Source organism: Perissodus microlepis, chromosome 17 (assembly GCF_051167445.1).
Source record: "Perissodus microlepis isolate ML-2025 ecotype Zambia chromosome 17, ASM5116744v1, whole genome shotgun sequence".
Lineage (NCBI taxonomy): Eukaryota > Metazoa > Chordata > Actinopteri > Cichliformes > Cichlidae > Perissodus > Perissodus microlepis.
The window spans coordinates 31,367,041-31,393,307 of NC_140477.1; the positions used below are offsets into that span (position 1 = coordinate 31,367,041).

At 39.4% G+C, this 26,267-nt stretch overlaps 1 protein-coding gene across 1 annotated transcript in view; it reads left to right on the top strand.

Moving 5' to 3' along the window:
* znhit6 (zinc finger HIT-type containing 6) overlaps positions 1 to 25,447 on the top strand; it is a 36,655-nt gene extending 11,208 nt beyond the window's left edge. Inside the window, 6 exon segments of the mRNA XM_084910399.1 lie at positions 10,913 to 10,981; positions 11,168 to 11,248; positions 14,844 to 14,924; positions 21,473 to 21,597; positions 24,504 to 24,732; positions 24,734 to 25,447. Of these exon segments, the coding sequence (XP_084766525.1) occupies positions 10,913 to 10,981; positions 11,168 to 11,248; positions 14,844 to 14,924; positions 21,473 to 21,597; positions 24,504 to 24,732; positions 24,734 to 24,818 (670 nt within the window). The 3' untranslated portion in view covers positions 24,819 to 25,447.
* The last annotated feature ends 820 nt before the right edge of the window (positions 25,448 to 26,267 follow it).

Here is a 26,267-nt window from a genome sequence, read left to right on the forward strand (position 1 = left end):
CAAATGTGATATTAATAGGTAACATAAGTGTTTAGAGTTCTTTCAGGGGAATACCACGAAAAGCCTTACAAAGACATTCAGGCACTGTTGAACATACTGTCTAAGACAGCACTTTAGTGTTTTCTGGTTAAGCCCTGCTCAATCTGCTGCAAAATGAGCTTCTGATTAGTGCTGTTTTACTTTACCACAGGATGGCACTCTCGTGAAGTGTTTTATCTAGACTTATCTCATGGCAGTCTTGTGCATGATGATGAATCCTGAATCTCTATCCATGTGTATGACAGATTCATTCCCCATGAGAGTCCTTAAATCGTTAATAAAGGAGTTTATAATATACTAAATGGGACATGAGCTGAGATGATTACCATGATGTTAGAGCTTGCCAGACACACAGACATACATGCCAGCTTGTTGCAGAGAATCAGTGGCATCATAGTCCATGCTGGTGGACACCTTGCACTTAATTTTTTCCATTCTTGCCCAGTTTCTATTGCATGACACGGCTCAACTTGACTCAGTAATTTACATAGTACCCATTCCTGTTTAGGGGCATGGTAGGATGGTTTTAAATCCTTGTAAAGGCTGAAGGAACTGAGAAAAAAGACTGCTAAAAGGAAAAAACTGGAACGTTTGAGTAATTTCATGTCCCATGTTGCACATCCTATGTTGCACATATGTCGCTTCTTTCTGGCCTGTCAGCAGCCTGCAGTGTTTACATGTTGCCTTTTAGTTCTGGCTTACATGGTTTAGAATCTCGACTGAAGCAGTACCAAAAAAATCTTTTGCCAGGCATGATGTGCTTTGCACAGTGGAAAACCAAAACCAAATGGCATGCAGGGAGACTTTCAGAAAAGTCTCAGCTTATTTAATATTGCAGACTTGCAGTTATTTAGACACGAAGGTTTTATTGTTTTCTTTAGAAATAGCGTGTATTTAGTTTTTTTTTTTTTTTTTTATTTTGGTCAAATTTGTTCAAATGCGCTGGTTGTCTTGTCATTTTTGGCAGCTATTCTAACTCCCTGGACAACCTTGTGCCACTCATTTTGCAATTTCTTTGAGGTTTGGCCCTGGCTCTCTAATCCCACAGTGGAAGAATAAAGAAGTGGAAGAGGGGGGGAAATTGTTATTGAACTGCACATTAAAGTTTTACGAGTCTTGAAATGCCCAGGGACAACATTAGGTGCCAATCAGGATTGCCACTAAAAGAAACCTTTGTCATTCCCTCCAGCTGGTTTTATGTTGTTACTTTCCCTTTCACCACCCTCTTTTCCATCCGTAAAGTCGACTGCTCTGTCATGTCTGGTGTTCTGCAGGTGCTGATTTAAGTGAGCACATCACAGGGTGAGACAAGTTTGTCAGGTTCTTGTGGCAGACTCCAGCTTCATACTCTGTGTTCAGTTCAACAGTTGTCAGATGTTTTAGGTTTTTTTTGTTTGCACAAATTTTTATCTGAAGGATACAGATATGATATATTTTTATCGTCCTGTTAGCCTAGCATCAGTAGAGGAATCACCAGCCAACTGTCTCACTAGATTTTTCAACTAACCGCAACACTGCACCATTTACAGGCTACCAAATAGACACAAGGGTTGGGGTAAAGGTATATAATAAATAAATGGCAAAGGGCTGAGAGAGAATTTGTTTCAGAATGTACCGAGTACATAATATAAAAAGCAGATGTGTGAACAGTGTGAGTGCAGCTGGTTAGCGACATATTCATGCTACGCACTCACAGTGCCAGAGAAGGATCATTACTGGCATACAGCTGACTGGAGGGTTTTCATGCCTGGTGGTGGTGTGTGTACGTGTGAGTGTACATGTATATGCGGTGAGTGTGAGCTTGGGAGCGCGTGTCTTTTTGATTAAATGTTTGTATGCAAAATAATGGCTGTGCAGCTACTTTCTTTCCACCTCTTACCAAATGACTAATTTAAAAAACAAGGCAAGAACAGTAAAGAAAAAACTTTAGGCTGCCTCGCGCTCCAGTCCTTAGAGGATAGTAGCTGGCATTTGGCAGAACATTGGGTGTAGTTGTATTAGGATAGAATTATGTGTTCTACAGTCTCAGCCTGGCAGGTCAGAGAATTTTCCTCATAGATGACTTGAGTGGACTGGACAACACATTGCAGAAGCAGTTATTGCGTGTAATAACTGAAAATATTTCTATAATAACTTGGGATAATTAGTAATATGAGCTGCAGCAGTTTTCATGCCCTGTGTATTACTTTCCCATATATTGGGTTGGGGAATCAGCCTTAATTAACCCAGCTTTCTGGGTGAGAGTGGTCCTATATTTGCTCCCAGTTATTGACAGGTGTTGAACAGTGAAATCCAAAATGAAGTGCTTCTTATTGACAGTAGAAGATAACATAATAGCTTTGTAGACGAAAGCAGTGGTATCCCATATGTGCTGTAGGCTCAGTTAATGTACTATAAAGGTATTTTGAATGCTTGGCATATCTTGTGTTGTTTAATTTTTTAAATTGCGTTAAAGAAAGTCAATTCAAATTACTTAGCATTTTTATCTTCACCAAGGAGGTTGATTTTGGCAGCTCATGTGTCTGTAAACACGATAGCTCGAAAAGTTTAGAATGAATTCTAATAACATATAGAAAATATTGTATAAATATTTCAATCTTGTGTCACATTTGACCTCTGACCTCCTCCTTCAAGGTCCATAGATTGATCTGAATGTCAAAGTGATAACAGTGCTATATAGAGCTTTAAAACTTCCTCTTCCTGACTGCCATTGTTTGTACTGACAACATAGGGGCATGTGGAGAATGGAGGGGATCCAAATATGACTGCTTCAAGGTCAAATAATGTCAAACTTAAATGTCATATTCTCTGATCTCACTTTAACATTTAGGGTCTGCCTTTTCTTTCAAGTTGACCCCAAAATGTGTTATGCCTTTAAAGAAAGTGTTGTCAAGAAAAAAAGCGAAGGAACCGGCTGGTTAGTTTTTTTTAATAGATTATATAGTAATCAATATCCACTCTCTTCTCTATGAACTACTCCTACAAAATAAAAGCCTGCACTTTGCGCTTGTTTTTATTGCATTACAATTTTTGTTATGGTTTATATGAAAAGAACAAAGAAAACAAATGAATGTATAAAAAAATAATGCTATTCTCTTAAAAGAAAATGATTCCCAGAAAGTGAGCTGTTTTGGCTGAGGTTTGCACTCTCTGGGTGCTTCTTGTCTGTTACTGCTTTTCGTACAACCAGTCCTTCGTCTTTCCTTCGTCTGTGACTCATCTCTTTGCAATAGGTCACTCAACTGAATGGGTTGTATTCTGGTTATAATCATATATAAATGAAAAGTTGCCAAGTGCCTATGTTATTTTGCAGTTAAGTCACCGTCTTGTAACAATTACATCATTGCACACTTAAGTTTTGCTCATGCCATGGTCTCCAACCACTGTTTTTCTCAGTGTGGCTGTAGCATGATTGGAAGTTAAATTGATGGTTATAAAGTTATCTCTGGGAATGTAAAACAACAACAACATAATACTAAGTGTTATTCTACTGATGATTTGACGAGGTCCATAGACAGATCCACAGCTGTAATTTGATGGCAAAAAGAAAAGACAACCAGAGAACGAAGGCACACAAGAAGGAGATATGAGCAGCTGGTGACGTGCTATGCAGCGTAAATGAAATGCTCGACTGAGCTGGAGCACTTGCTGGGTTTACTTCATATGACAGGAAGTGGAAAGGTGGATGGAAATTACAGATTTTATTTTTAAATTTAAATGTTATTATGTGACAATAGTGTGCAGGCTCCTGAGGAGTTATAAGCTTAACTTTAGATATTGTTAAGATAGTTTTAAGCATCTCTGGTATTCCTCCACCCAACATTTCCAGGGAAAACATCCCTGCTGTTGCAGAGCTAGTAAGATGAAAGTGCACCGTAGTACAGACAGTTTTTGTTCTGGGTGGGTTAATTATGCTGCTGTCTGGGAGGTGAAGGACATGAGGGTGAGGGTCACAGTAGTCAGTTGTCTGGAACAGCAATACTTTGAAAGGTTATATGACTTAAATCTAATTATAAACCAAGTCCAGTGTAACTGACCTATCAATGATAACCTGAGTTACTGTGGAGAAAGAATGATTGGCCCGATATGACCACCGCACTGCATGCCAGGGTTTGTTTGCAGTGCTATACTCTTTGTGATCAGTTAAGTCGAGTGGCTCGATGGTGTATCGTATTTAAAAACTCCCTGGCATTTTTATTTAATTAAAACTGAAAAAATAAACCTGTTATTAATAAAAGATATAATAGTTCATAAAAAAATCTAGTCCTCTTTAGATTGAAGAGGCTTTCTCCCAACAAGCCATACCTGTTTTTATTGTTTTTGATGTAGCACTTGGGTGTTCTGGAATTTCTCTGAGCATTGTATAGTCTGACCTTGGGGTGAATTTGCACCTGGTAGGATTTACTGTGATGAATGTTTCACACGTAATACTTCTCACTGTACAACGGTGGACTTTATGACCTCTCTCAGATTGATGGGCAGCAACAATTTATTCTTTAAGATCATTGATGGCGTTGTATGAACACACACCTGAATGCTCACAAGCAGCAAACTGCTTTTTACATAGGTGCTCACACTTGCTGATGATCGGTTACTCAAGTCCATTTGATTAAATTGCACCTGGATGCTGGTTATCCTCTTAATTCGTATGGAAGCAGTAAGGGTGTACTTAGTTTTTCATGCAGTAATTCTGCATTTTGACTTTTTAAATTAATTAATGACATGGTGTTATATGTCACAATTTGTATTTCATCTGAGGTTGTATTTCTGTAATTTAAGACCTGATATTGTTACTATATCCTGATACAAAAAAACGAGCTTGAAGTGACTGTACTTTCTTTTTACAATGACTGTAACTGTCAGGCAGCAAAAAAGACTTTCTTCTTGCTATGCGGGTGGATGTTCGTCTAATGATGTGACATCACGTGTAAACTATGAGTAGTGGAGGTAGTTTTTTATCCCTCAGAGGTCTAATTTACCATTGGTGGTATCCCTAACCCTATACTTAGGGAATGGCAAAACAGTCTCTTTCTTTTTTGTGTGTTTTTGAAAAAAAAAAGTCCCAGTTAGAAGAATAATTTTCTTTGTTCCCGATTGCCAGCACTAAAAAACAAAATATACATATTATGATTGCCTAGGGTTAAACTTACTCTCTGGTTAGTAATGCCGGTGATGACTTGGCTCTCAGCGGGATAAAGCATTTGTTTGCCGTTTATCTCGAGCACAGTGGAAAATATCACCGATCCCTTGCTGTGAAGGTGCAGTGGAAATTCACATGCAGAACATGTCGCAGCTGAAGTTTGCCACACTGAGAGTATGGAAAAGGGCTGTAATTTTAGTAACTCTATTAGACCAATTAATGCAATTTTGAAAATGCCGTAATGTGGCAGTGATATTCATCGCAGGTTAGCAGAAACCAAAGTGATGTGTGAGCCATTGCATGTGATGAATGAGTACACAAATGGATTAAAGCAGGATTTCATGGCAGGGGACGACTATTCATCACTTCACTCTCATTTGCATTACCACTTGTGCTTTCCAAGTTCAAGTGAAACAATCAGCAGCAGCTTTAGTCAGTGTTTTTTTTAGACTCCAAACGACAGCTTTTTGGCTGGCTTGGCTTGATACAGAGCAGAATCTGTGCCTGCCGCCATCCGAGGCAAACCTTACATCAGAATAGCAAGCTGCATCACTGTTACAAACACTGTCATCACAGTTGGCCGCATATCCGAGGGCCACACATCAGTCTCTTGACTAGGGGCAAAATTCCAAAATGCAAATTGACCACAAACTCGATTGTGCTATAGATGCAGGTGACATGAAAAACGTGCATTTGGGTAAAATGTTGGAATTGGCTAAAAAGCTTTACATGCGTTCACTCGTTATTCACATAGTTTTGTACTTTGCCAGAAGAACTCTGTTATTATTGCGATGATTCCTGTTTATAAATGAAACTATTAACAAACACATGCACACACACTGTGTAAGGTTTTGAGCCACCTGCCATCTTGTTATATTGTGATTCCAAGGAGCTAGACCTTCTTGTAATCGTAGTCTTGAACAATACGTCACCAGACTGTCTGAAGTTCTTTAAAAATGTTTCATTTTTCAGTTCAGTCCTTGTACCTGACCATTTTCATGCAATGCACGGTTGTTTGTTAGACCATGCAACACTGACGTCATTAAAAAACAGCAAAAATAAATAACTAAAAAGGGCACCTATCTCGAGAGATAAGCCAGCGTTGTCTATATATAACAGACAACTGGATAAAGATTTAGCTTTAAATTGTTTTATTGGGCATTTCTTACTAGCAGCCTATCGCAACACCAACAGGGTGATTCACATTTTGTCCTTTGTGTCAGATTTAAGATTAACATAAGCCAAAGTCACACTCAAAGTCTGGCCTGTACGTGTTAACATATTTGTGTTCATGACTTTTCAGGAAGGTTAGTCCTGTGCAGGGTGTCAAACAGCTAGAGTGTAAGAGACTCGAATAAGAACACTTATGATGCAGCTGCATGTAATCTTTCTCTTCTTTGCCTTCTTTCCATCAGCCGCTCTGTCGCTCCACCCTTTGAGGTTGCGGACACAACTATCGCTTTGAATTCTGACTTTAGTTTTTGTATCTTAATAGACAGTCCCCACAATCCTGTCATCTAATTTTACTAGCACCCACTTGCCACTCAAATCCTGGCATCTGCCTCTGACCATCAGAAACACAGCACACATGGTTTCACGTGTAGTGACATTTTTGTTGGATCGGTCCAGTCCTTAATCCAGCCAGATGGATTTCTGCTGCGACTGCCAGACCACCAGTCAGGGTTTCTGCTCACTGCTGTGGATAGCACACACAACACCAATCACTTACTAAACCAACAGTGTGTGCTCTGGTTAATGAATTTATCCATCTCCCCCTGATCATGCTTTCATTCGTAGTGTCCTCCACACATCAGGACAATTGCTCAGACTCTGTATAAAGCAGTAGCCAAACCTCAAATAGCAAAGGTTCAGTATGCTTAAAACATACTAGTTTGTACAACATAAACTGTTGAAAAGTAAGCTTGCAGTCATAGGGACTATTATAGTTATGTGAAACAGGACCTTTCTTTTCAAACCTCACCAGTTAATGCATAAAGTGGACCTGATTATTGGATTGTCCGTTTCATTCATTATGCTGCTTAGCGGGTTTTCATATAAAAACAAGTTTAAAAAGAAAGTGAAAGATAAAAACACAGGATCAAACTAACGCCAGAGTGATTATAAGGCCACACATTATTATATACACACCACACACATTATGTATTTATGGTATTCTTCAAGGCAAAGATTCAATTCGGTGATTAGTTGGAGTGACTGTCTGTCCACAAAAATTAATGTGAGCAAAGAAAAAAAAATCCTCCAATTATTTGTTCGCCTAAAGTGTTGTAGCTCTGTCTTGTCAACTGGTGCTTTCTGTTGAATGGCCATTGGGGTTTGATTCTTTCTTCTTTTTTTTTTTTCTCCCCCCTCCATATTTTTGTTGTGTAGCCTAGTGAGGGAAACCTCTGCTATTGTGCTGCAATATCCGTCTTTGCTACTCAGACTGTTGAATATCATATCAGGTTTTTTTTTTTTTTTAAAGACACTTTTTGCCAAGATGGTGAGTTTTCAGAGTGAGAATAAAGTAAGTTGAATCTGAATTGTGAGTTTGCTGTTTTACTCCCAGATTAGATCATAGGCTTTGTTGGATCATGTTAAAAACTCAAAGTCTTGTTCCAGTGCTATCAGTAAAAACTGTTAAAGGTCTAGGTAGCGTGATCGATTTTGACTTTTATATGCAGCTCTTTCCAGTTTTCGTTTTTTGTGTGTGTGATTAATAATGATGACACCTTTCCCAGGTATGCATTTTGGCCTGGCCTGACCCAATTGCCTGCATATTTGGGCAAGCCTCTTTTCCATTGAAAGACATGATTTCCATTTGCCATAATGACAGAGTAATGGCATCACACCTGGTGCTCCACCCTCATTTGCTTACACATGGAAACACACAGACACTTGTGCAAGTCAGTCTGACGCACTAAACAAGAAACTTGGCCCAAACTAAGCAAACACATAAATTTCTTTGAAAAATTGGATGGATTTCTTAGATGCCTTCCAAAGTAGGAAATCACTGCCCAGTCCATTGTCTTCCTGTCTGCTGGGGCCTTCAGTTTGCCCCACACCTTACAACCAAGCGAAAATTCATACCAACCTTTTACTCAGTGTTGTGCGCACATATAAATACACACATTTGCTCTTTTTGTTTTTTTTCCTTATCCTGTTTCTGTTTGCATTGGGGAGAAAAAAGCCATCTATGGTATAATGCTACCATGTGGACCCGACAACAGAACACTGCCTGGGTTTTTAGTTAGCAGGACATGTCAGTGGTTTGGACATTTATCCAAATATACCGTTTATTTAAATATTTACTTATTTTCTACTAATTTATTTATTTGACCAAAACTTTGTTGTTAGGCTAGTTGCATTGTTACTGTTGAAGTATGGTCAAATAAAATGTAGTGAACTTGTATTTTCCTCATTCCTACCTCTGAAAATAGAAATTTAAACTGCTGATTTATTCTGTTCTGGGTTTAACTGACAGACTAGCTCAAGTTCCGCTTTACTTTCATTTAAATATTTATCCTGTTCACAGGACATCATTTCATTTACCTATGGAGAGTTTAGTCTACAATCACAATATTCTCCTGTTTTATCTGTCACTCACCTATGCGTCTTCAGCAAGTGAACTGCTCAGCTGTGAACCTATTGTGAGCTCAAGCTCTCATATTTGGACACTTTGTTCCCAGCAGAGTGCAGATGATGCATTATTCATTCTATTTTGTACAAAGGTGACAAAAGTACAGACATTCTGTACTTGAGTAGAAGTACAGATACTACTGTTAAAAAATACTCCAGTAAAAGTTGAAGTACTGTATCAACTTCTTTAATTAATAATGTAATGGCTCAGTAGATTTTCTTAGTGTACAGGCTGGTGATCATCTGGGCTGCTGCTGAGGTTTACTGCTTTTTGTGAATGTACACAATGAATTCAACCAGATGTCAGCAGATGTTTCATAAGTTTTCCTGGATGACTTCCATCGTCTACACTGACAGTACACTGTTATGCTGGCTTTTTTCTAGATGGTTTAATCTCTCTGGTTTGGCTTTAAAACTGAGCTTTCGTTGTTCTGAAATTGAGTGGACAATCTGGCCAAAAGGTCATAACATGACAATATGCAGTAAGATGGCCTTTATCACTGCTCAGGGATAAATAAGCTTTGCAGATAACCCTCTCTTAAACCACTGTCAATAGCTCCTGTCATCACTGCCATCCAAGAGCAACCCCTAAGCCCAGCAGTTTGGTGATTAAAACTGTTAATGTGCCTACATCTATGGCTCAAATTAACCTAACATCTAAAATCCTACAATATTGAAAATATAGCTAGTTACAAATAACAACAACAATAACAAACAATACAAATAAGGGCGATGGGAGCCCCAGCAAAAAGAAACAATAACAGGAATAAGACTACAAACCGTCAGATTCTGGCTTCTCCCCCAAGCTAATATCAGTAGGCTAAAGTATTAGAGTTACTTGTATAGGGCTGCTAGTAACTCCCACCTCAACTTGTTATTAATAAACAGAAACTGTAAAACCAGCAGAGGGATGATGCTGTTGGTGATGGAGATGAGGGAGGAAATAAGAGGGATCAAGACACCACTTACTCCATGCTATAGCTTCACTGGCTTTATACGGTTGCGAGTGAGCCTTCTGCAGCCACTCAGGTAGGAATACATCAGAGGAAAGAGCAGGTTGATGAGAATGGCAGACAATAGAAGGTTGATGCACGTGCTGGTGCACTGATGGTGCTCGTAACAAAAACAAACCTCCATGATGTGCTCCAAGTCAATCTTGGTGAGTAGCAAAGCCCTAATAACAAGGTCTCCTTTGCTCTCCTTACATTTATGCTTTGGGACTTTTTGAGGGTAATGTTTCATCTTCATTCTTAAGATCTGTTAAGGCTTTAGTCCTCTGCTTTGCTGTAGAAGTGTTTGATGATTCAGCTCCACCCTACTCATGGCAAACTCTGTGGTCTTGGTTAACACAAGTCCTTGTAGTTAGGTTTAGCACTCACTATTCTGTGGCATGACTCTGGAGAGAACAGCATGCCGCTGCTTGTGCCATTAGGTTTTATTCTAGTCCTTTCTTCCTCTGCAGCATTATATTTATTTTATGATGATCACTTGGTGTATGGTCTACTATAGTTTGACGAAATAGCTATGTGGAATATTAAGTGTTGTGAATCCACCAAAAGATTCTGTAAGAGATTACTAAGGAATAGATCATCATACATCATGTTATTCTTATCTCCCAAACGGTTTGATGTATTACATTTTGTTGGCTTTATCTGACGGCAGTAGTAGAATACTGCAGCTGCTTAGGGAATGATTGTTTGGTTGTAGAGCACACCCAGCAACCCAGAAAACCCGACCACATTTCACAGTTACTGCCCAAAGCATTACCCCAGAAGAAGTGATTATTATGCGATATTGGCCAGCTGGTGTCCTAGTATTGAGTGTATATGTCACGGTTTCCATGGTGACTATGTTTTTTTTCTTCTTTTTTTTTGTTTTTTTCATTTGCACGCAGTCACACAGATGGACAGGATCTTGGAAGCAGCCAGATGTATTGTCTTGGACAGATTAGAGCCGTGTCCATGTTGTGCTCTGAAATTAAACAAGGGCATTTGTGTTTGACTGTGAATTGAGTACAGTGAGAATAACAATAACCTTATATGAAAACACTGTTTTTGATGAGCTGCAAATAAAAATGTGCATTTCTGTCTCTTCTAGAGAAAAACTGTTTCTGTGGCACCTGAAGCTCATATTTCCTCAGAGCAGTTCAGAGTTCACTCAGAGGAGGTGAGTAATCAAGTAATAATTACATTTCTTGAATAGTGTATCATAAAAGTTTCTTTTAAACCTTTACCGTTTAAGTGTGTCCTGAAACCAAAGTGTGTTGATATTGAATTGAAGTTGGGACCATTATTGATCCTTTATTTTCTCTTGCATTTGCCTCTCTATTAACGATGCCTATTTTTGTTGCAGGGTGTCTGACAAACAAACCTTGAAGCAGATCTTGACTGCTTATATTCACCCTACAGAGTCGGACCCTGTCACACGTCAGAAGTGAGCTTTCCCCCCGTCACATTTGAAAACAGAACATGTGTTTTTTTTTTTCTTTTCTTTTTTTGGTTCAGTTTGTTTTTAGAAGCTGAGATATTTATTTGAAAAATGATGTAAAAGCTCTAAACATTGCTTCAAGAAACTGAGTCTGTAAAAAGAAACCACTTCTAAGTGAAGGTTGAGACACTAACAGAGCTACACAGAAATTTGTCTGTAATTAAAGTTTCATCATTACAACAGGAAAACCAACATGTTCATGTGTACGTATTGTGTACACATTTAAAACTGTAGGATAATTAAATTCAGTTTTATTTATATAGCAACAACAATCACACCTTACAACCAAGGGTTGTTTACCTTACAACAAGGTAAAGACCCTACAATAATATAGAGAAATCCACAGCAATCAGACCCTTTGAGCAAGCACTTGGTGCCAGTGGGAAGGAAAAACTGTTTTAACAGGAACAAACGTCTAGCAGAACCAGGCTTAGGGAGGGGGGGGCAGCCATCTGTCACAACCAGTTTGGAATAATGGGGGAGAAAGACGGGACAAATACATGCTGTGCAGGAGAGCCAGAGATGAATAACGTAGAGAGGGTGTCTATCTCCCAAAGCCAAACTGGGAGCTGGTTCCACAGAAGAGGTGCATGAAGGCTGCAGGCTGTGCCTCTTCTGTTCTACTTTTAAATACCCACAAGTTCAGGACCTTGTATGTGAGAAGAAGGATTTTAAATTTGATTCTGGATTTAATGGGGAGCAATTAAGAGAAGCCAGTGTGGGAGAAATATGCTCTCTCTGTCTGGACCCTGTCAGTACTCCCTGTCAGTTGTCAAGGGACAACTTTGACAGTACTGAATTACAATGGCCCGGCCTAGTAGACAATTATTCGAGTAATCTAGTTCCCGTGAGCTGTTAGTACCTTTCCTTGCTTTGGAATGTGCTCCTACATAAAACTTTGTCCTTGCTTTGTGGCAGTGTGGACAAGCAGCAACTGTGCATTGATTCATTTGGGAATAGTACTAGTGACTTGCCGTCAAAGTGAAAACTATTTCTGTGATCTTGGGAGTAATTTCAGGTATGTGATCCCTTGTGCTTAGCGTTATTGATTTTTATAAATCTGCTAAAATTCCAGCTTTATCTTGCAGCAAAGCTGGAAATCATAAACGAATCTGTTTCATTCAGCAATAGAAATTCATCTCACACCAATTTGTTTAGTTCTTTTTTTAAACCCATGAATAAAAATAGAAAACTTAACAATGTGATAATAGACCTAGAAATTAACACCTCTTTGATGTATGGCTTGAAAGACCTCTAAGTTCGGGGATAATGACTGCTGCTCAGCCCTTTGTTTTCTCTTGAAAAGTTTTAATGAGCACTTTTTATTGTTGGCAGCGAGTTTGAAGTAGTGTTTTGTTCGTAGATTCTCATAGTTGAGAAAGAGAGCGGAGAAAAGGAAGCCAAATGAATCATTCACAGTAATTATAGTTGAAATGTGGATGGTGGCATTCATACTTAATGGTTTAATGTCAAGTATCCAATTTGACCTGCTTCAAAATTGTAATGCATTGTATACAAGATTTTTGCATTGCCCAAAATTGTCTCGTAAACTGTCACATTAAGCGTCTGAATCAGCTACAGCAGAACAGCACAATAGAGTCTTGTGTTCAAATAGAACCATGGTTTTGACTTGTGGGTCTTAATACGCTGTAAAAGCTCTCCTGATATAAATCATGCTTTTAAAACTGCTTTCACTATTTTCATTATTTTTTGAACTCTGACAATACTTAATGCCTATTTTGATCTGCAAAAACTATCATTACTTTTCTTGTACAATGGACCCTGGGTGGATGATGTAAACTGGTTGCACTGCAGAGCTATCATTACAAAGTTGCTATTTCTGGGCCGTTATATTAACTGTTTAAAAAAAAAAAAAAAAAAAAAAAAACACACACACACATTACTGTTTTTGTTTGTGATTTCCAGGTGAAAGAAAACAAAGGAAATGATATTAGTCTTTTAAAAATGTCCTGATGATCAGAAAAAAAAGACAAGAAACGGGCTGTAGTTTTGGTGGACATAGACAGCTTCTAAAAGTTGACTAAAGGAGCTCAAAAATGATCCTAGCAATGAGCTAAAATGAGGATGACTAAAACCAAATGGTGTGCTTACAGGTTTTGTCCCACATGGAGTCTAAACATCTTTGGGTAATGAGTGAATATCGATTTCCTTTTAGACTGCTTATGAAAAGGGAACCGGTGGTCACCACCGACATCACCTAGGTACATGAGCCTGCTACTTCAGTCAGCTCAGCAATCCAGATGTGAACAGTAGTTTCTAATTTAGACCGACTGCAGCAGAATGTGCCTCTCTTGCTGTCTTCATTTTGATGTGCAATTGAGGTTCATGTTTTACTCCTCAACAACATTGCGTTTAAACTGTAAAGGTTCAACAGAACATTTATTTATATCATGGTCCAGACATTGGGGCCATTCCAACCATCTGACAACAGTGACAGCCTGGTGGTAAAATGACTTTATTCAAATTTTAGAAAACCTTAGACACACTGTGTTTTAAATAGCAAATTTAAACTGCTGATGACAAAGTTAATATAAGCTTTACATTTTTGTGTAGTCAGGGTTCAGTTCTAGTAGTAAACCCTCATAACCTTAATGAAACTGAAAGCCTTGGGAGGCTCATGTTCAATAAAAGACTTTGATAGCTACAGTTCACCGTTCCACAGGAAGTTTCATAAATATTACTGTATCTAATTAAAATTATCTGTAGAATGTGAATGAGATGGGTTGCCTGTAACACTCTGGTGATTTCTGCTACTGTGCTTTGTCACAGCTATGCTCATGTTTCTCAGAGTGGATAGATTGGCAGCTTTTAATAAGTTGAATTTATCTCCCTGCACACAGAAGCTGTTTTTCAAGAGGTAATCTTCTGTGCTGATCTTTGTTATCGATCAGCTCAGTACAGTTCAGTAACACAGGATGTGGTCGGGGTCTCCGCACGTTGACATACATTTGCTCTTACTTTACTTTCTTTTCTTTTTTTTTCCATTTCCCAGGCTCTTGTTTCTCCCATCCTGAACAGTAGTCTTTGAACAGGCCAGCTTCTTAGATTGCACTATTTCTTATCTGAACCTCTTACAGAGCAGTGATTTGACTCCTCTGACCTAAGCTTTATACTGATAACTGCGATCAGTGCCTTACTGCAAAATCCACATCAAGAGCATTGTGTAGAGGTGTACAGCTCTTTAAATAGATACGTGACATAGTCTTTGCCAATCTTTTATACACAGGCTCTTTCTAGTTTCAAGCCAGTGAGCTTTCAACTCTGCATGTTCCATTGGCTAGCTGTTCGCAGCAGGCTCAGGTGCTGTGGTTGGCAGTACATACAGTGATTTAATTTGCATAGAAACCTCAGTGGGAGCCTATACATATGTCAGTCAGTATACCAGTGTACATTTGGATCACTGCTGTGCCACACTCAGTCAATGAGCTCTTTGTGTTTTGACCCTTTTCGTCACTACCTTAAAGCTAGTCACTGTGGCCATATGTTTAGTTCTTGGTGTTAATGTGAGTTTGTTTTTCAGGTTGAAGATGTATGTGCAAGCTCGGTTTGATCATGTCAAAGTCTTCATGAAAGTGGAGGGAAGAAAGGCTAACTCTGTCAGGTGAGATGCTCTTTCACTCCATCCCTAGCATCCCCCTCTGTATCTCCTCTCTCTCTACATCCATGATTCTTCACTGTGGCCCTTTACTTTCTTCATCACATCTCTTGTGCACTCTGTTGTTTTTGATTGATTGATTGATCTAAGATATTCAGACTCTTCTATCTTCACTATCTTTCTTTCCTGCATCTTCATCTTTGCCCTCTATGTCATTCATGCAGATGTATTCTGCTTTGCTTTTGAGGGAAGCAAGACAGAATCTCTGGGAGAAATTCACCTGGTATCACAGAAACTCATGTGGAGGGGAGTTAACAACATAGTGATGGCACGGCAGGCATGCTGAAAACAGTCCATGAGAAAACAACCTAAAGTGTCACACTGGGCAAATTTAAATCTGGTCAGGGGTTTTTGATCTTTACCCCTAAGCCGTAAAAGGCTGATGGTGTAATGTTGTCACCCTGCCAGGTGAGCGAGCGGGCGCGCACACCTAAGTTTGTGAAAGTGATACCTCGAGAACGAGACAACGTAGGAGCTTCGTATTGATACCATAGGTGTATCTACTACTGTAGGACGAGGCTATGGGATAGCACTGGTGGTTGTCAGTATTTTAGAAGTTCTCAGCATCTTTTGATCACAGCTTGCATATGGTGATAATATTCTTTTTACATCTGTGAATTAGCTAAGTTATTTAAAAATTTGACATTTGCTTCTTAGACTTGGGCTCTCTCCACCTTCTTTTTTTCTTTTTTTTTTTAAATTGTGCATTCATTTTTTTGAACGGGTCAGGGAGAGGTGATGGTAGCACCCATCTGCCTCGCCTACTTCTAGGCTCTTTGGCAGCCTTCCGTTTCTACTTAGTGACAAAGTGAATGATGATCCTTGGTGCTCATTATATTTGCCCCCCCTGGCTGAGATGAGACATCATAAAACTTCCCATCCTTCATTCTTGTCTCACTCACACACACACACACACACACACACACACACACACACACACACACACACACACACACACCATCATTTTGCTTTGCAGCAGCAGGTTCAGCTGCACACTTCTTCTCAGGAGATAAATTAAATTTTATAAAAGCATATAGAGGGATAAGAGATTTACCAAGACCCTTACCTTTTCATCCTTAATGCATAGTTTTAAATTCTTCTCATCTCTGAGGCCACAAATATGAACCTTGTACAAGCTAGTGTATTACAATAAGTTCATAAAGGCAGTAAGTTTCCAACCATTACAAATTTCCATAAAGTGTAGCACAGTATAGTATAGTCTACTAGTCACTTTGTTATATACCTATAAACCACGCTAAAATTCATACTCGTGTCCTACCTTAATGTTATTTAAACCTAATACAGAGAGCAGGGACAGCAACAAGCATCTATAATAACAACAAGGGAAAGTCAGTGCTCTGCAGCCATCAGAGCTCTGACTTGCTCAGGCATGGACTCTGAATCCTCTATCAGCAGCTCATACTTGAAGCCTTGTAAGACGATAGTCGGGGTCCGTATGGATTGCACATGGTTTTCTAGCACATGATTCAAGAGCTTTATTAAAGTGAAAGCTTGGGAATTGGGAACCCCGTGCATCACCTTGAGCTCTTTTTTGCATTCTTTAAACCATTCCTCAAGTACTTCTGGAGTGTTGCGGGGTACATTATCAAATTCACCCTGTATGTTTTATCTGTAAGCATAAAGCATCATAGTTCTAATAAAATATTGATAAACTTTTTATGAATGGCAGGGACACAGAAGATGATGGTGGAGTTTTGCCGAGAGCTTTAATAATCATGTTGACGTGTTTCTTACTTTAAAGCTGATGTGGATGTTATAAACATAAAAGTAAATTCAAAAGGAAGTTTTTAGAGAACAAATTAGAGATGGAGCTGTGCTTTCTAGAAGTGTGACTAATGTGTGCTACGTAACTTTGTTCATTTAAAACCTTTCTGTCTTTACAATGATGCTTTAAATTGCACTTGTTATGTTACAGCATCAACACAATGTAATGTTCCATTTAACATTACTTTATTACATATTTGCATAAATGTATCCAGTATCGTTGTATCAAAAGTCATTTTTTTCAAAAGTCAACCCCCTAAGGCTGTTCTGTGTAGGTGGGCGGGGCACATCATATGAAGTGATCATGTCAAGGTGGAAATAATTGCACAGGAATTTCCTGCTGAGATTTAGTTTTTATATAAATGAGTCACTACTTTTGTCATTTTTGGCAGAAGATCGTTTCTTTCAAAAGGTTTTATACGTCACTTTTAATAGCGTTTGGCCTGATACACATTTAGTAGTCGTTAGTAATGAGTAACTGCGCAGCATGAACAGATCAATCTATTTGACATTCTCTCCTCAGTATCTGCCAGAACAGTGTTTTAAGTGTCTGTTAATTCAGAGTGCAATTTTCAGTTTTGAATCTAAATGAATAGAAGAGGGTAAAATTCTATATTTTTTTTAGGGTAATTATCTTATTAACTATGTACAGTTTTGCATCTCAGTCTTGTGTCAACAGGTTCTACTTTAATGAGAAGAGAGGCCCCTGTCTGCGCTTGTATCTTGTTTAAGAGATTCCAAATCAGGTCGGATTATTTCAACCACAAATAAGCCTCTACTTTCTGAATAATGCAGACTTGGTGGAGAACCCCTAATTTTACAGTGTTATTAATGTTATGAAGTCATGGATAGAAGTAGTCATGGCTTCTTAGTGGTCATTTGCCACGTCTAACACAAAAGGTATGACTGCGTGTTTTTTGTTGTCTACTGGAATATCAACCACCTCCAATAAAGGAGTTCTTGTGCTAGAATAAGTGGCGCTTGTATAGCCCACATCCTCTTACTGGAAAGGTGACCATGTGCATCAAGGGAACCATTCACACATTTCTGATGTTTGTTTATGGGGTTGTTGTTTTTTTTTTTCGTGTTTATTTTTTTTTTTTAGTCATTCCTCCCGTGTGATCCTGGGGATGCCCTCTCCTCTTTTCCCTTACCACTGCCTTTCCTCTCAGTCTGCCAGATCCAGGGGTGCATCCTTGATGTCTAAAATGGAGATGCTCTTTTTACAAAGCGAACCGTGTTTTTCTGCTTTCTGGGTTTTTTAGTTTTGTTTTGTTTTTTTAACCAGTGTTGTGCTGTTGCCTTAAGGCAGTGATGTTCCTGTCCTGTTGAAGCTTTTCTTTTTCCTCACATATTTGTGGCTAGTGCTTTCCTTAGTCCCCTGGAACTTTTCTATCTGCTCTCCCTCGGCTTGCCCTAATGCTACGTTCAAGTATGTTTCTGCACAGAAGCTGCTTACCTCAGGTCTCCTGCTGGTTTTAGGACACTGTTGCTGAACAGCAAGGCATTTATAAGGTATTCATTAGGTAATAATGACATTTTTCATCTTTCAAGTGACTTCAGCTTTTACACAAACACACAGTGTGAAATAGTGTTTGTTAAAAAGCACTGTTTGACTGTCTTGAGTTGTCACTTTTGGTAAAATTTGCTGTATGTTTTGTTTGGGAGAACATGGGCAGACACATGGTGCTTGAATGTCTGCACTGAAACTGTTTTGTGTTACTTTTTAAACTGAACCTCTGTAGTGCAAACTTTTCCAAACCTGGCTTAAAGAGTAGTTACACCCTGAAATTAAGGAATAAAGGTGCAATTAAGTGTATAAAGTGTGGACAGGGATGGTTGCCTAGGAGACTGGCTGACCTGTACTGAATGTGGACATCAAGGTAGAGCTATTAGTCAGAGTTAACAGCCATAAGACTTTATGCAGTTCTGACAAAGAATTACTCTGAAAATACAATCTAATTATGAATGTGAATGTGTAGCCATTAAAACAGCTTTTTAAAATTGTGTTTTGGTGTTATAGCCCAAAAAAGCCTGATTTGCACATCTTAGTTTTACAGATGGAGGTAACTAACATCTGTCTCCCAGCACAGGACTCGTCTCCACTCTTTTGTCCTTGAAATCCTTGGACCCATTTTCAGACCCTGTGCTGGTGTGGTGGGTCCTGGGTTCTTCCTGGTGCACGATACTTCCCTATCTCATGTTGTGAGAATATGCAGGTAGTAGTGTTGTGCAGATTGCTACTGAAATATCGATTCTTCCAGTGCCAGAAATGTATGTTCTAGAATCAAATGTCGTATCGAAATATCGATATTTTAGTGATTTCAGGTAAACTTGTAGTTCATGATTAACAGGAACACAATGGAAAGTAATTATATTATTGAAATTGTCTGAATGATTGGTAGGAACTACAAAATATGGCTGTATAAATGCATCAGTGGGCGCACTCACTCAGTTGAGGATCATAGGCAGAGTCACAAACAGCCAAGATGTGGTGTGTGACAAATTAAATTAAACAATTAAATTGTGACACAAAATATGATGATGAGGTGAACCGAAGTAGGACGAGAAGGACAGGTGCTGCACGCTGAGTCCTTTGGTGCAGGAGAAAATGTGGAGCTGTTGGCAACGTGTAGTGCTTCTGAATTTTGGAAAGTGACTGACTTCTAGGCTTATTTTTGTGTCTATGTTTAAATGATGTCATTTCACTGCTTCCTTAAAATTACAGAATCCCATTTGTTTAAATGGTAGAGCACTTAAAGTGGAATATGGAGACCAGGTGTCTTAAAAATATACAACGTACTTGCTATATTTTTTTTACTGAGTCCTATTTTTGAGTTATTTATTTTTTAGCAGTGTATTTCCGGGAAACCATTGGGGGAAAAAAATCATTCATCTCTAAGATAAGATAGGTTATTTTTAGGTCAAATCAGCAATGTGGTGGAACAGCTGCAACTTTTACTTGCATTCACTTTTCTGAGTGCCTACTTTTTAGCAGTTAACAAAAATGAAAGGGGACATTGTCATTGTGTGAGGAAAAGTAACTGAGGTCAAAATTTTTTGGAGGAATCCCGGAAATCTTCTGCAGCCAGCCACACCCTGTGAGTCAATATCAGTTCAAACAATAAGATTTTCTTAACAATTAACAGCAGTGTTATTCTGTAGAACGCTTGTGTAATTGTATGTTTGCAATAGATTTATATCTTAATCTAATAGTTTTCAACATCACAATACAGAGATCATTCCCGTTTAAAACCTCCAGTTTCATATTGTGATGGCCGTCCATCCCCAAAACAGCTCAATCTTGCACGTGGTCTTGCAATGCCTCGAGCTCTTTGTCATGTTCCTAAAGACTTTCTCCAGTTTATTTTGTTGTGTTGTTCTGCCAGGTAAGGCAACAACTTTTGGGTGTTCGGTGTGTTTCCCAGAGTTCAAATCCACATGAAAACCAGGCCCGAAGGTTTCCAGCTAGAGATTTGCGGTGTGACGGAGTGGTCAGTGTTGCTTGACTCATCTGTTGTTGGTTTTAATGTTGTGGCTGATTGGTGTATGTATTCAATGGTCATATTTGCAGTTTCTCTATGTCCTTCCCATTTTACACGGCTGTCTCTTTGCTGATGGGACTCGGCAGCAGAAGGAAAACAATGGGAACCTCCCTGAAGAGAACATCAGTGTGTCCTCTGTTCATTCACAAGAACATTATATAGAGACCAGATGTGTGCACGCTCTTGGCTGAGCCACCCGGTCTTGATCTTCAGGAACTCTCTCTGTTTGCCAGCTACCCCTCTTAAATGGTTGTTTACTAACATGTATGTTTTAATTTAGCGCCCCCCCCCCAAAAAAAAAAAAAAAGGTAAAAAACATCCGTTAAGAGTAATCTCTTTATCAGTAAGACATAAAAATGAATGACATGGGAACAGTAGATATTTGGTGTGCACATCAAAGTGGATGCAATCATTGTAAGTATGGTACTTTCTTGCACATTGTGGCTTTTCACACTGGATTCTCCTTTTGATCTGATACGTCACTTTGTTTTACTTCAGGAAAAAATGTGCTGTGGCTTTTAATATGTAAAATGTGTAGTAATAATAATAATAATCTCCATTAATGACCTGTAAATGTCACATTACAGCAGAGTGTTTTGATAGTAGTGGGTGGATACCTGGGTGGATCTAATTTTCATGTGATTTTTCCAAAACAAACAATGGCTTAAGTCAGTTACGGTTCGACAGTACACATGTGATGTCTTGTGTTTTGGTGACAGCAACCTAAGCTGGCTCTGTGTTGCTAGCTCACGTCTCCAAGAATCCAGTCAACTATTCAGATTGGTGATTTATGACCATCTCTAATGCGCCACAGGTCTACTTTAAGACAAAGCTAGGCTGATGTCATCAAGTGCAAACAGTTAAAGGAGCGGTAAGAAAGCTGTGCTTGAGAGATGTCGTCGACTCTCAACTAAAGTCAGTTTCCATCCCACGAGACAGGCACTGAGCAGGATCTCGTTTTTCTGCCAAGCCATGACTCAAATCTCTATCAATCCTTTAATGATCGTCAGCAGTCACTGTGCCACGGGCGACAAGAGAAACAAAGAGCTGCAGTTGCCGGTTTAGGAGGTCCAACGGTAGTGATGTGACTCTATTTTTGCATGACATCTCTTTGTTATAAACACTCGTTTGGTCTCTTTTGTGCTTTCATTTGATTTAAAATAGGTATCATGAGTTGGACATTGAGAAGAGCCTGAGGGATAACCTGAGCTACAAAACACTGATTGAATATCCTGTGCTACATGTTGTACTCAAAGATCACTGGAAGGACTATCCACTGAAAGGACCAGGTAAAAAAAACAAACACACCCACCCTAATCCCAGCCCTTTTTCTCATCTCATCTAACTTTCTGTTATTTTCCCCTGCATGCATGCTTTTCTGCTGATTTCCAAACAGCTTTCAGTAACTAAACAACAGGATGAATATATAATGAGTTCAAATACTATGTAGCCCCCAAACGCCAACCTCTCTCCACTCCCCCGATTCCAGCAGCATTGTATCATGTCCTGGTTTCTCCAGCTGAGGCTTTAAGACTTTGTTCCCTTATTTTTCACTATGGCAACATGCTACCCAAAAGGAAATGAGCGTGCTCTGTTCAACATCACTTACACCACCTTAACCTCAACTGCAATTGTGGCCAGAAAGAGGATCAAACATGGCTTATTGCTGAAGATTGACCTCATAAGCTGTGAAGTGAGAATAGACGAGAAAACAGGAGATGAGTCCGTGCTTTTTCTCACCTCTGCGTCACTTTCCACTACTGCTGGGTTTTCAGTGTCGAGAACGATCAGTCGCGTCAAAACAGGACAGCGTGTCACGAAAAGCACACTCATCCGTTTGGTTGCTGTGAGATGTGTACAGTTCGGTCCAGCTGTGGTTATCAGAGTACTTTCGGTATGATCACAAAAGACTACACAAACACAGTATCACAGTTACTGTCAGAGCCAGACTAGCCGAATGGCGAATGAGATCATTTTTAGTCTGATTGTGTGCGTGTGTGTGTTTTTAGTGATAAGGCCTCGGTACCACGCTGTTTTCCTATAAGGTTAGCTGTAGAAACACACTGATGATTACACATGCCATGGACTGTGAAGCTAGACGGGAAATGATAACAAGCAATTGGACAGCGTGGCAGCGACTGTATCTGCTGAAGTAATGTTGGGGGTCTGGCAGGCTCCACGCATGCACCGTGCAGCCAGACAGTTTAAACTGAATTCTGTATTTTGTTCTATAAACAGACCTGAAATATGACAGAAGTCTTAGAAAGTACTGTCTGCAGCCCCAACGTAGCCAAAAGGTTAAAGTCAGTTATCTTTGAGTTTCTGTCACGCTGAGCTCACTGGTCACTTCACTGGAAATGTTGCAATACCACTCTTGGGTGTCAGATCTACAGGGTGGGCCATTTATATGGATACACCGTGATAAAATGGGAATGGTTGGTGATATTAAAGTCCTGTTTGTGGCACATTAGTATATGTGAGGGGGCAAACTCCTCAAGATGGGTGGTGACCATGGTGGCCATTTAGAAGTCGGCCATCTTGGATACAACTTTTGTTTTTTCAATAGGAAGAGGGCCATGTGACACATCAAACTTATTGGTAATGTCACAAGAAAAACAATGGTGTGCTTGGTTCCAACGTAACTTTATTCTTTCATGAGTTATTTACAAGTTTCTGACCACTTATAAAATGTGTTCAATGTGCTGCCCATTGTGTTGGATTGTCAGTGCAACACTCTTCTCCCACTCTTCACACACTGATAGCAACACCGCAGGAGAAATGCCAGCACAGGCATCCATTATCCGTAGTTTCAGGTGCTGCACATCTCGTATCTTCACACCATAGACAATTGCCTTCAGATGACCCCAAAAATAAAAGTCTAAGGGGGTCAGATCGGGAGACCTTGGGGGCCATTCAACTGGCCCACGACGACCAATCCACTTTCTAGGAAACTGTTCATCTAGGAATGCTCGGACCTGGCACCCATAATGTGGTGGTCCACCATCTTGCTGGAAAAACTCAGGGAACGTGCCAGCTTCAGTGCATAAAGAGGGAAGCACATCATCATGTAGCGATTTCACATATCCAGTGGCCTTGAGGTTTCCATTGATGAAGAATGGACCCACTATTGTTGTACCCCATATACCACACCAAACCATCACTTTTGTTGTTCCAACAGTCTTGGAGAGATCCATCCAATGTGAGTTAGTGTCAGACCAATAGCGGTGGTTTTGTTTGTTAACTTCACCATTCACATAAAAGTTTGCCTCATCACTGAACAAAATCTTCTGCATGAACTGAGGGTCCTGTTCCAATTTTTGTTTTGCCCATTCTGCAAATTCTGTGCGCCGATCTGGGTCATCCTCGTTGAGATGCTGCAGTAGCTGGAGTTTGTAAGGGTGCCATTTTTGAGTAGCTAATATCCGCCAAAGGGATGTTCGACTAATGCCACTCTCCAGTGACATGCGGCGAGTGCTACGCTGTGGGCTCTTGCTGAATGAAGCTAGGACAGCCACTGATGTTTCTTCATTAGTGACAGTTTTCTTGCGTCCACATTTTGGCAAATCCAACACTGAACCAGTTTCACGAAACTTAGCAAGCAGTTTGCTAACTGTAGCATGGGAGATGGGTGGTCTCGTAGGGTGTCTTGCATTGAAATCTGCTGCAATGACCCGGTTACTGCGTTCACCAGATATCAACACAATTTCGATCCGCTCCTCACGTGTTAACCTCTTCGACATGTCAATGGCTGTGAACAAAGAGAAACTTGTAAATAACTCATGAAAGAATAAAGTTACGTTGAAACCAAGCACACCATTGTTTTTCTTGTGACATTACCAATAAGTTTGATGTGTCACATGGCCCTCTTCCTATGGGAAAAAAAACAAAAGTTGTATCCAAGATGGCCGACTTCTCCCATCCACCCATCTTGAGGAGTTTGCCCCCTCACATATACTAATGTGCCACAAACAGGACTTTAATATCACCAACCATTCCCATTTTATTATGGTGTATCCATATAAATGGCCCACCCGGTAGTTACCGTTGCATATCGCTTTCAACATAACACAAGTTGTTCCCAATGCTTCTCTTTTTCTCTCATGACTCTCATGTACATGTTTAAACCTGTTAGAATTTTACTATAGGAAATAACTGTGTGCAGTCACCTTATAAAAATGGGATTATATTGTTTCAGCTGAACCTGCATCAGCTTGTGCTCCTTTTGCAACAAAGAATGACAAGGTGGGCCAAGAGAAGGAAACTGCGACCCAAGTTTCGCCATCGCCACAAAGATCTCCCACAACAGGAGAAACCAACATCAGCAGAACTGCCCAAGAGATGGAACCCCCACCACAGAAAAAGGCAAAGAGAGGAGATGAGGAGCAAGAGGAGGGAGAGATCACAGACAGTAGTGATGAAGACGATAAAAAATATCCCATGTGATAAAAGCTGCGACGATGCCAAAGATCCCAATAATGACACGAAAGTGACTAAAGATGAAGTGCAGTAGAAGTCGGTGGTGGACAGTGTTGGTATTAATGAACACAGTGACAGCAGCAGGGATCAGTGAATGATGAGGGGATTACTGAAGAAAGTGCGGAGGTCAGCATGACTAAGGAGGGGGCTCTTAAAGAGCCTATTCTCATATCCCTGCCTGTGGAGATGAAAATGAGTCAGCTAATGCTGCTGACAGCCGGGGGATTGGAATGACAGTATCCAGATACTGAGGCTGTGACGCTGCACACGTCACAGGAAGTCATCAGTCTTCTGTCAGTTTACTTTAGTCCTTTTTCAGTATTTGTATATAGGTCATTTTCAGTAGCGAGAATAATTGTTAATGAAATGTATTATTATTTGCACTTAGAATCATTTCAGTTTTTATATTTATACTGACTGATTTCACAAGTGAATCACTGATAATATTTAGGATTTTGATATTACTTTAATTTCAAAGCAATATATATATATATATGTTAGTAAAATAAATGTGTTGATAACATCACGTTCTCTTAAAAATATTGTTTTGTTATGAAATGAATTTTAAAAACCATCATCTGTACTAGGATGGGTGTGTTTTTAAATTCAGTTTTTATATTTGTCTGGACTTCTGTTTTGTCAAATAAAATCAGTGTTTGGAAATGTTGGTTGTCATGATACTTATTTCCCCTTTATGTGTAATTCTCATGCTGCAAAGATAAAAATATATTTTTATTAACATAGAAAATCTTATAAACAAAACTCTCAGGCCATCACTGTGTTTGCTGATGTAGCTGTTTGACAGCTGTTTGAGGGTTTGTGATTAAAAAAAAACACAAAATTTAATTTGCATAATGTTAAATCTTCAAATTCTAGGGGCACTTAACACTCAAAAATACAAAAGCTCAATGCAATTTATTATATGTGGAAAAATGTAAATTTGCTTCCATATGGTGGACAACAGGAAAAGCCCAGAAATGACTTGTATTGAATATGTATTTGTAATGTATTAAGTTCACTGGGCTTTTATGGGCTTTTTCACTAATTTTCAGTCTAGTCCTTGTATCTTATTATCCTCAGAGAGCCACTTAATGCTGACTTTGTCCAAAATCTCAAGGGCTTCTCCAATGTTGTCTCCACATAACTGATAACATCACAAAGAACCAATTTTATATGCTCTCGTTCAGCACTTTGTTACCTGCAGCCTTTCACAGAATCCCAGAAATTCAGGAAACTGGAGAAGTGGGGGACGTAAAAAACTAGATTAGCAGTATGTGAAAGTCCTTAAGAAACGAAAAGAAAAAAAAAATCAGCAAAGAAGGTCCATCTGAAAAAAGTCTGTTTGGCAGTAGCTGAATTTTTCAGCAAGACAAACACACTGCAAGTCCAGAAAAAGTTTTCCTTCGCATCACAAATACAATAAAATGCCATCAGTCATGGACAGGCCTCCCACTGCCTGGACCCAACATCAGGGAAGCAGTGT